We start from the raw sequence: 12,155 nt of genomic DNA on the forward strand, positions 1-12,155 counted from the left end.
TTAAGTCTTGCGACTCTCGCACTGATGAAATGGTATTTATGTATATTTCCAAAAAAGAAATCATTTCTATAGAATATAGATTGACATGACATAATTGACATTTCACAATAATATGTCAATTATTATTGTTAATAGTGAGTAAACTGAGGGCTTTTAATGTCAGATATGGCCTTGCTCTTTGTTTTGAAGGCTATTTTCTGTTTTACAATAATATAAAATTTCCGAACGTACGGAATTAAAGAAAAACATCAAATTGACATGACTTACCTTTAGGGATTCAAGAGATTCAAAATAATCGATATAAAACGATTAAACATTTTTATATAAATTGCGATATCGATTCTGTGTAAAAAAATAGCAATAATTAATTTTAGATTTAAACACAAAAATAATCACAGTATTCTATGAATGCCTATAGCAGAATTGTTCCATATTTATACAGCAAACAGTCTTAGTAAGTTACACGAGCAAATAAAACAACAAATAATATTCGTCCTCAAAAAACGCAATTCTAAAGTTGTATTACATAAATATTTTTTTGCCGTTATTTATTGCTATATTTAAAAATGTTACCGAGAAAATTCGACTTAAAGTTTTAAAATCGATATATCGATTAATCAACATATCACCGCAAACCTAACTATAACTTTGTGTAATTTAAGGTTATGTTTTCATTTAAGATTATTTTCAAATTCTCATTATAAACTTATAAGACGTACTTAACAAGATGTTGTCACCAGAATTACCTATCAAGGAGTTGTCGGAGAAGCACGACGCTATCGTTGTAAAATTTATAACCGATATAAGAAGTGGGTAAGTCGTGGCACAAATCACAACTTGATAGGGGAAAAGGGTTGTTTTTTTAAACGGATGAGTATAAAATGCACCAACTGAAGGTAACGGTCTACGCTGTCGGGGCACCAGTGGAGAATGATGCTGTGATGAATCTATTGTTGTAGATTAACAGTTACTGGCAGCCTACAATATTTTTTTATGAAAAATAAATATGTCAAAAAATGTTATAATAAAAATATGTTAAAAACTGGAGAATTATTAATTGATGTCGCCGTCAATGTATGATAAAACGACAGCGGGAGGCAACAGTTGAAATAAAATGAAAATTCTCTTATGATATTAATTTATATAGCACATAATAATAATACCACTTTTTCCAAAATCCCGCGACTCGGTGTGCCTTTTGGCATAGGCCTCCTCCAACTCTCTCCACTGAGCTCTGTCTTCCACAACCCTGTTCCAGAAAGGTCCAATGAAACACAACAACTAAAGAATAAATATATATACCAAGAACAAAGCAAATTAACTGAAAAGAAATTGGTGTACAGCTCTGCTACATATCAGATATCTAAACATATAAATAAAATTGAAGTGTCTATTTGTAATATTAAAAAAAAAACATTATTTACTATATGCATATGAATATAAATACTGTACATACACCATAATAATTTTTTTTACAATTATTGTCTGTCTGTTTGTTCTGGCTAATCTCTGAAATGGCTGGACTGATTTTGACGTGACATTTATTGGCAGGTAGCTGATGTAATAAGGAGTAACTTAGGCTATTTTTATTTTAGAAAAATAAAGTTAAATTCCATGCGGACGAAGTCGCGGGTACAGCTAGTGTAGAACATAATTATTATAATGTATATAATTTTTAGGCTTAGCATTAGAAATATCAACTCTATGTACTAGTAAAGTATGTATTATAATAAAATAACAACTATATAGCATTAACTTAACTATGTCTCTAACACAATTCACTTTAGCATTTAAAATACAATCAGCACATCCTATGCTCAAACACTGAATGCCGTGTCTTACAAAAACCCTCCTTTTATACAGAGAAGATATGAGTGAGGGTTATATCCAACTAGTTTAACAATACCGAGTAATAATGAAACTACCTTCTGTTAATATTTTTAATATATCAGATTTTTCGACAACATCGATGTGAACCCTAACATTAGTAATAAAAATTTGGATGGGTACTGAAAAAAGACATATTACAGCCCCTGCTGATATCAGTGTGGCTTAATTCTTTATTTATATCTGTCTGTAATACAAATAATTTTTTTTTATATCATAATTTGAGCGCGCTTGACCGCAATCTCACCTGATGTTAAGTGATGATGTGGTCTAAGCTGTTACTTATAAAATGATTTTTAAGGAGGTGTATGTACATGCCCTTTTAGATTAGGTTTATGACCTACTTTTTGAGAACCTGGGAGCTGGTAATAACAACTGTAATGATACAGCCGAGAGACAGAATGTAAATGTGTTTATTATATTTTTTTTTCTGACTACTCTACTGCCATTGGCCGCAGCTGGCCTTTACAGCTTCACCGGACGATAAGGGGCGAGTGTAGATGGCACTCCAAACCAAAGGAATGACTTATGGAGTGACTGAAGGCCAACTCCCGCCTGACGGATACAACTTCAGTCTGAGGGCACTGCTAGGGGGTCGTAACATCGGTCCCCGTTTGTATTGGATGAGGGATAATTCGGATGGGGGTGTGTTTATTATAAAAATATTCAGGCCCTATATAGGATTTTATTCCCAGCTGCAGGTAACAAACGCTTGGAGGTCGCGCAGCTGCGTTTCTAATGTTACACGTGCCGTGCGATAGGGGTTCTAGGAACTGGATGGTGGCACGTGTATGAAGTGTGTTGCTACAGGTTGCTTCACATGTTAACATAACAATGTATATATTTTTCAGGAAACTGGAGGGATCAAACAAAATAGCAATGGCCACAGTTACATGTTTGGAACAGATCATTGGGGATCTGGAGAATGCAACAGCACTGTGAGTGTTTTTTTTCTATTTCGGCGTGGTTGGCCAGGTCTATGTGCTCTCTCTATGTCTATCCTTCAATTCTTGTCCCTGACGGGTCTAGCGAACTCTGAAAAGGGCAAGCACAATAGATCTATGTAGGTCGCAGTGCTACAGGTGCTACACATCTGACAATAGCCCAAACAATCCAATAAAAAAAAAATGTCTATTGTTGCGGGTTAATGATACGATGTTGTTGGTCGAGACGATGTATATTACAGACAATAATAAACTGACAATATGTACATAGAAATAATGATCTTATATACTAAATAACAATAGGAAAATGTAAGGTGGGGTGACACAGTTTAGACACAGCAGTGCTTAGTACACAATATTGAATTTGTCTTACTAGACATTATTAAATGCAATTATTACTTTGATGTATCTAGGTAACTGTGTTCCATATCTAACATTAAATGAAAATCCCGTGCATGAACAATTATTGCAAGTAATTGTTTAGTGAGTAATAGGCCTTGCTCATTAAATATGATTTAACAGATAAAAAATATATCTATGTATATATATCAGTTGTCTAGTACCCATAACACAAGCTTTCGCTAGCTTAACTTGGGTCTAGATGGCGCTGTGTGAATTGTCCTGAGATTATTATTATTATCAGTTGTCTAGTACCCATAACACAAGCTTTAGCTAGCTTAACTTGGGTCTAGATGGCGCTGTGTGAATTGTCCTGAGATTATTATTATTATCAGTTGTCTAGTACCCATAACACAAGCTTGAGCTAGCTTAACTTGGGTCTAGATGGCGCTGTGTGAATTGTCCTGAGATTATTATTATTATCAGTTGTCTAGTACCCATAACACAAGCTTTAGCTAGCTTAACTTGGGTCTAGATGGCGCTGTGTGAATTGTCCTGAGATTATTATTATTATCAGTTGTCTAGTACCCATAACACAAGCTTTAGCTAGCTTAACTTGGGTCTAGATGGCGCTGTGTGAATTGTCCTGAGATTATTATTATTATCAGTTGTCTAGTACCCATAACACAAGCTTTAGCTAGCTTAACTTGGGTCTAGATGGCGCTGTGTGAATTGTCCTGAGATTATTATTATTATCAGTTGTCTAGTACCGATAACACAAGCTTTAGCTAGCTTAACTTGGGTCTAGATGGCGCTGTGTGAATTGTCCTGAGATTATTATTATTATCAGTTGTCTAGTACCCATAACACAAGCTTTAGCTAGCTTAACTTGGGTCTAGATGGCGCTGTGTGAATTGTCCTGAGATTATTATTATTATCAGTTGTCTAGTACCCATAACACAAGCTTTAGCTAGCTTAACGTGGGTCTAGATGGCGCTGTGTGAATTGTCCTGAGATTATTATTATTATCAGTTGTCTAGTACGCATAACACAAGCTTTAGCTAGCTTAACTTGGGTCTAGATGGCGCTGTGTGAATTGTCCTGAGATTATTATTATTATCAGTTGTCTAGTACGCATAACACAAGCTTTAGCTAGCTTAACGTGGGTCTAGATGGCGCTGTGTGAATTGTCCTGAGATTATTATTATTATCAGTTGTCTAGTACCCATAACACAAGCTTTAGCTAGCTTAACGTGGGTCTAGATGGCGCTGTGTGAATTGTCCTGAGATTATTATTATTATCAGTTGTCTAGTACGCATAACACAATCTTTAGCTAGCTTAACGTGGGACTAGATGGCGCTGTGTGAATTGTCCTGAGATTAATTATTATTATCAGTTGTCTAGTACCCATAACACAATCTTTAGCTAGCTTAACGTGGGACTAGATGGCGCTGTGTGAATTGTCCTGAGATTATTATTATTATCAGTTGTCTAGTACCCATAACACAAGCTTTAGCTAGCTTAACTTGGGTCTAGATGGCGCTGTGTGAATTGTCCTGAGATTATTATTATTATCAGTTGTCTAGTACCCATAACACAATCTTTAGCTAGCTTAACGTGGGACTAGATGGCGCTGTGTGAATTGTCCTGAGATTATTATTATTATCAGTTGTCTAGTACCCATAACACAAGCTTTAGCTAGCTTAACGTGGGTCTAGATGGCGCTGTGTGAATTGTCCTGAGATTATTATTATTATCAGTTGTCTAGTACCCATAACACAAGCTTTAGCTAGCTTAACGTGGGTCTAGATGGCGCTGTGTGAATTGTCCTGAGATTATTATTATTATCAGTTGTCTAGTACGCATAACACAATCTTTAGCTAGCTTAACGTGGGACTAGATGGCGCTGTGTGAATTGTCCTGAGATTATTATTATTATCAGTTGTCTAGTACCCATAACACAATCTTTAGCTAGCTTAACGTGGGTCTAGATGGCGCTGTGTGAATTGTCCTGAGATTATTATTATTATCAGTTGTCTAGTACGCATAACACAATCTTTAGCTAGCTTAACGTGGGACTAGATGGCGCTGTGTGAATTGTCCTGAGATTATTATTATTATCAGTTGTCTAGTACCCATAACACAATCTTTAGCTAGCTTAACGTGGGACTAGATGGCGCTGTGTGAATTGTCCTGAGATTATTATTATTATCAGTTGTCTAGTACCCATAACACAAGCTTTAGCTAGCTTAACTTGGGTCTAGATGGCGCTGTGTGAATTGTCCTGAGATTATTATTATTATCAGTTGTCTAGTACCCATAACACAATCTTTAGCTAGCTTAACGTGGGTCTAGATGGCGCTGTGTGAATTGTCCTGAGATTATTATTATTATCAGTTGTCTAGTACCCATAACACAATCTTTAGCTAGCTTAACGTGGGACTAGATGGCGCTGTGTGAATTGTCCTGAGATTATTATTATTATCAGTTGTCTAGTACCCATAACACAAGCTTTAGCTAGCTTAACTTGGGTCTAGATGGCGCTGTGTGAATTGTCCTGAGATTATTATTATTATCAGTTGTCTAGTACCCATAACACAATCTTTAGCTAGCTTAACGTGGGACTAGATGGCGCTGTGTGAATTGTCCTGAGATTATTATTATTATCAGTTGTCTAGTACCCATAACACAAGCTTTAGCTAGCTTAACGTGGGTCTAGATGGCGCTGTGTGAATTGTCCTGAGATTATTATTATTATCAGTTGTCTAGTACCCATAACACAAGCTTTAGCTAGCTTAACGTGGGTCTAGATGGCGCTGTGTGAATTGTCCTGAGATTATTATTATTATCAGTTGTCTAGTACCCATAACACAATCTTTAGCTAGCTTAACGTGGGACTAGATGGCGCTGTGTGAATTGTCCTGAGATTATTATTACTAGCGACACGTCCTGGCTTCACACGGATGTATTAAAAATCTTTGAATTTCTCAACTTGTTTTATACTATATATATGCATATATATGCATGTATTATATATATATAATCCTTCCTCTTGAATCACTCTATCTATTAAAAAAACCGCTTCAAAATCCGTTGCGTAGTTTTAAAGATTTAAGCATACATAGGGACGGACAGACAGCGACAGCGACTTTGTTTTATACTATGTAGTAAAGTGATTATTACAGTATGTTTTGTCCATCTGATAGGGAGTTGTCGTCGACGATGCGCGCTGCGGGGCGGCGTATGTCTCGGGCGCTGCCTCAGGAGCTGGTGGCCGTGAACATGGTGAGGCGCGTGCTGCGGTTCATAAGGGACGAGTACAGCGCTCATGCCAACCTGGTCAGCTTACTTCCATCATCATTTTTTTTATATTTACTAGCTGTCCCGGCAAACGTTGTTTTGCCATATAAATTAAAATTGCTTTTAAAAAATAGGGGTTGATGCTAGAAGCGTGAAAATTTAGGGTTGTATATATTTTTCAATATTAAAATGAAAATAAAATGTCGAAAATAATAATATATAGTTAGGGGTGGATATCCCTTACCACTTAGGGGCATTAAAAATAAATAGTAGCCGATTCTCAGACCTACTGAATATGCATATAAAATTTCATAACAATCGGTCAAACCGTTTCAGAGGAGTATGGGAACTAACATTGTGACACGAGAATTTTATATATAAGATAGGATTTATACTCATTATTGCACCAATTACAGAACAAAAAAACAAAATAGATAAATAAATAATACTGAACAATTCACACAGCGCCATCTAGTCCCAAGTTAAGCTAGCTAAAGCTTGTGTTATGGGTACTAGACAACTGATACAAAAACATAGATATTTTTTTCGTAAATACATACATATTATACACTAGCTGCACCCGGGCTTTCGTCCGCGTGGAATTTAACTTTATTTTTCTATAATAAAAGTAGCCTAAGTTACTTTTTATTACATCAGCTACTTGCTAATAAAAGGCCCGTCAAAATCGGTCCAGCCATTTCAGAGGTTAACCGGAACAAACAGACAGAGAGACAGAAAAAAAATGGAAAAAATGGTATTTTGGTGTATGTACCGTATTTATATTCATATGCATGTAGTAAAAAACGCTTGTTTCAATATTACAAACAGACACTCTGAGACAACTTTTAGGTAGAGAAGAGAAGACAGAAAGTGGTAGATGTCGCAATAGACTAGAAGAATGAAGAGTCTTTTGTCTATGGTCAATCATTTACCCATTTTTCAGAGTGGGGAGAGTGCTGGTGAGGGTCTACAGCGGCTGGTGCTGGCAGCTCCCGCTCGTCGGGGAACTCTAGGTCCCGCCGGCACTGACTTACGAGAACCCATCCGAGACCAGATTGCAGAGGTATGTACCCACTCTGACGTCTCAATAGACTAGTGCAAGCACCGTGGTTTATACTTTTTTTTTTTTATATATTTAAATACATTTTTCCACAGACATATTCGTCCGTGCCTTTTTTAATTTACTTTAATATTATTATATTTATTTAATTTCCATTTTTGTACAACTCCAGCCGAGATGTTACAATTTGCCTAACAGTGACACCGAGGCAGACCTTATCCGTCTGGCCCAGAACCACCGCTGGCCGGCCGGGTGAGTTGACAACATGCAGTGTCACCCATCTTTATTTGGAGGATTAGATTTATCAATATGCATATACAATTATATAAATCTTACACTACTACTAATTTCACAGTTTTCATTACATTGTGCAATGTAAGAATTCATAATGTAACAATACACATTATGAATTCTTACACTGCATATACAATTATATGAAATCTTATTTTAACACTATTTTCAAAGTTCACTATTTGTTATAGTCCAGGTTTTGTTTAATTATTGATTGTTTAATTTCACAGTTCACTTTTTGTCGTAATTCGGCAATTTTGTTGTGTGGTTTATACTGCGGGTTAATGATACTATGTTGTTGGTTGAGACGATGTATATTACAGTTAATAATTGACTTACTATATGTACATAGAAATATTGATCTTATATACTAAACTAGCTTTTGCCCGCGGTTTCACTCGCGTTAATTTATCCCCTTAGGGGTGGAATTTATCAAAATCCTTTCTTAGGGGATGCCTAAGTCATAGTAGCTTTATGCATGCTAAGTCTCAGCCCGATCGGTTTAATTGACAAAGTTTCATACAAACTTTCATTCTACCCCCAAGGAGATAAAAAAGGGTTTGATCTCCTTGGGGGTAGAATTAATCAAAATCCTTTCTTAGCGGATGCCTACGTCTTAACATCTACCTGCATGCCAAATTTCAGCCCGATCCGTCCAGTGGTTTGGGCCGTGCGTTGATAGATCACTATGTCAGTCAGTCTTTGAGTTATATATATTTAGAAGAAGATAACTGTTCCGTATTCCGAACCTCCTTAGTCTAAGCAGGTTGTATCACCGGCTTGCTTACTGTAGCAAAGGGCGCTCGGTAATACTGGCCACATATAAAAACATGTGGCCACTTAAATTTTATAAAAAGAATAAAAAAAACAATTGAAAATAAGAACTGGAATTAAAAGGACGCTCCGTATTTTTATCTACAGAAAACAAGATAATTAAGGAATTATTTAACACAATATAATTGTTTTTGATGAAAATATACACTCTAGAGTGCGTGGCCACTAAACAGTACTACACATCGGGACGTTCCTGAGCAAAGGTGAGTAAGTTTGGTGTTACATTGCTTACTTTGGGGTGTTCGGAGTGTGGAAGACGTTCTTCCAGGTCGAAATCGTATTTTTACTTCCTTTTTCATTAATTATTTTCTTTTCAATAAATACAGTCCACTCTCTCTTTTATATATTAATTTATAAGGATTCGTAATCCAACATTTTTTGGCCCAATCGAACCGGATGAAATACATCCTATTAGTTATAATATTCATTTATCCAGTAATTCGGATAATTATATATATTATATTATTTACATTTGTTGTGTTTTTCCTAAAATTATAGCATCTCATTTCATTCAATAATAGCTGAAATTAGTTGCAAGGACGCATATTATATTAGGCGATACTATTTTTTCATATAGGTAATTAATATCAATAAAACAAATGACGACCAATTCTGAAATGGATTCTAAACAAAAGATTTTAAATTTTCGAAAGGAATATTTGTATTCCAAATTACAAAAGGTTTATGATATGTCACAGTCCGTGACTAGAAGTAATTTTCAATTATATTTAGCTGAATTTTCGGATTTAGATAATGTTAGAACACGTTTTGGAGAGATAATTATGGAAATATTACAACTCGAACTTCAGTTAAATCCTGATACTAAATATTGTACTAGCGAATTGGATTCATTTGATACATTATACTCTGCCTGTAGATCAGTAGTTGTGAAATATCAAACGTTAGAGAGTACCTCAAAGAATAAACATTGTGATCAGGTTCGGCCGTCTTTGCCCAAACAAAAGTTATTTGAGTTTGACAGCCAATTAGAAAACTGGACAACCTTTCATGATACTTTCTTATCATTGGTCCATGAACGTAATTTTGAAAATATTGATAAATTTCATTACTTGTTATCTTGTGTAAAAGGTTCAGCACTTAACATAATTAAGAAATTTCCTATCACTGCCAATAACTATCCACTTGCCTGGCAATGTTTAGTAGACAAGTATCAAGACCACAGAATATTAGTAGGTAGGTATTTAGATAAAATGATTAACTTCATTCCGATAGGAAAGAACTCTGCGGCAAACCTAAGTTCATTCATAGATACCTTCGATAATTCATGGAAGGCAATCGAAGCGTTAAAAGTGGATAATTTAAGTGATTATTTAATTTGTCATTTAGCGTTACGTGGATTAGATACAACCACTAGAAAATTATTTGAAGATAGTCGCGATCAAAAGATACTTCCGTCATTCACTGAATTAATGAGTTTCGTAAACAATCAAATTAAGGTACTCGAACACACATTTCCTAATTCGTACTCCTGTCCCGTGGTACTGGAACGTAAACCCATAACAAAAATTCAAACAATATACAATAATTATAAACCGCGTTCTTTATCGGAGAAGCAAGCTCTTACTACTTCATCAGTGTTGTCGAATAATAATTTTAAATCTAATAATATTAATTCTAAATTTATTTGTCTTCATTGTAATCAAAATCATATGATTTATAGGTGTAAACAGTTTCGTAAACTGTCACCGGATGCCAGAATTGACCGTGTCAAGGCATTAAAGTTATGTACTAATTGTCTAAAGGCAAATCATGATAATTTGTCTTGTAAAAGTGTAATGAATTGTGGTGTCTGTGCGTCATCACATCACTACTTATTACACAAGGATGCGGGACATGTGTCGACCGTGTCGACGGCGTCCACTCCTTCTAATCTCGACTCTCCTTCGACTAGTTTACAGTTACAGCAAGTGCTAGTTACCGGTCGCTCTGTGAGCGAGTCGGAAGCTGGTGCACAAAAATTACAAAGTACTGATAATAAACATAATTACAGTGTCGTGTTAGGTACAGCGCGGTTGCATGTTAGGGATATGTATGGTGGAAGTCAGGACTGCCGTGCAGTGCTTGATTCTGGAGCTCAGTGCTCTTTTATAACAACGGATTGTGCTCAACGTTTGGGTCTTCCGCGAAAACAGTGTCCTTATTCGATATATGGACTTGGGGGTGAGTCCGTGAAGAATCACGGAATGGTAACATGTACATTTTCATCGCGACGTGTACATGAGTCTTATTTTACAGTAGATTTGGTTGTGGTTAGTAAAGTATCGACCGATATGCCTAACATTTCGTTTCCGTCCACTGTGATTGACGAATATAAGAACTTTACTTTAGCGGATCCGTTTTATTATAAACGCTCCCGTGTAGATATTTTACTGGGTAATGACATAGTGTCGGAACTAATTAAGGATAAACCTATAATAATAAAATCTAATATTCCTCAAGTAATTGAAACAGTATTTGGATTTGTTGTAAGTGGCAAATTGTGGGTTAGTGATACTGATAATATGTTAAATTCTTATTTATCTTCATCAATTAATGAGGAACCATCGTTAGACATAACTTTACGTAAGTTTTGGGAAATAGAAGAGTTACCTTGTCAGTCTGTCATGAATCCACTTGATGAGTTGGCTGAAAAAATATTTATTAAATATCATACTCGGGATAGCAAGGGTAGATATATGGTACCTTTACTGTTTAGACCAAATCATCCTTCATTGGGTGATTCGTTGATAATAGCTGAGCGCCGATTACGCTATACGGAACGTAAACTAACACGGACCCCTATGTTACAAAAAGCTTATACGGATTTTATGAAAGAATATGAATCACTAGATCATATGGAACCGTATAATAATTGCGTTCCTAGTAAATACGTTATTCCACACCATAGTATTGTACGTCCAAGTAGCTCGTCGACGCCTTTAAGAGTTGTTTTCGATGCGTCTGCTAAGTCGGACAATAATGTGTCCTTAAACGATATTTTATTGACTGGTCCGAAACTTTATCGTGATATTGTTGCTATTATATTAAATTTTCGTCTTTTTCAATATTGTCTAGTGAGTGATATTTGTAAAATGTATCGTGCTATTTCGTTAAGAAAAGAGGATCGTTGTTATCAACACATATTGTACCGCGATGCTCCGTCAAAACCTATACAACTATATGAATTAAAAACTGTTACGTATGGTTTAAGCTGTTCCCCATTTCTTGCAATACGTACTTTATTACAACTGGCGGATGATGAAGGTGAACAATTTCCTATGGCCGCTCAGGTGTTACGTGAAAATATATATATGGATGACATTTTATGCTCATGCGAGAACTTACAGTTAGCATGTAAATTACAGGACGAGCTAATTGAATTATTAAGTCGCGGTGGTTTTGTACTCAAGAAATGGGCGAGTAATAAAGTCGAGTTATTAGAGCGAGTTCCCGTGGAACATAGAGAATGTCCTATTGATTTTATTAAGGACGAGAATGA

The 12,155-nt window shown here is 35.8% G+C and overlaps 1 protein-coding gene across 1 annotated transcript in view; it reads left to right on the forward strand.

Moving 5' to 3' along the window:
- The first annotated feature begins 641 nt into the window (after positions 1-641).
- Positions 642-12,155, forward strand: part of LOC131840696 (uncharacterized) — a 94,706-nt gene continuing 83,192 nt past the window's right edge. The window contains 4 exon segments of the mRNA XM_059188883.1: positions 642-813; positions 2,739-2,825; positions 6,378-6,510; positions 7,415-7,534. Of these exon segments, the coding sequence (XP_059044866.1) occupies positions 728-813; positions 2,739-2,825; positions 6,378-6,510; positions 7,415-7,534 (426 nt within the window). The 5' untranslated portion in view covers positions 642-727.

The sequence above is a fragment of the Achroia grisella genome, unplaced genomic scaffold (assembly GCF_030625045.1).
Source record: "Achroia grisella isolate CSIRO2021 unplaced genomic scaffold, CSIRO_AGI_Agris_v1 utg149, whole genome shotgun sequence".
In the NCBI taxonomy this organism is placed as follows: Eukaryota; Metazoa; Arthropoda; class Insecta; order Lepidoptera; family Pyralidae; genus Achroia; species Achroia grisella.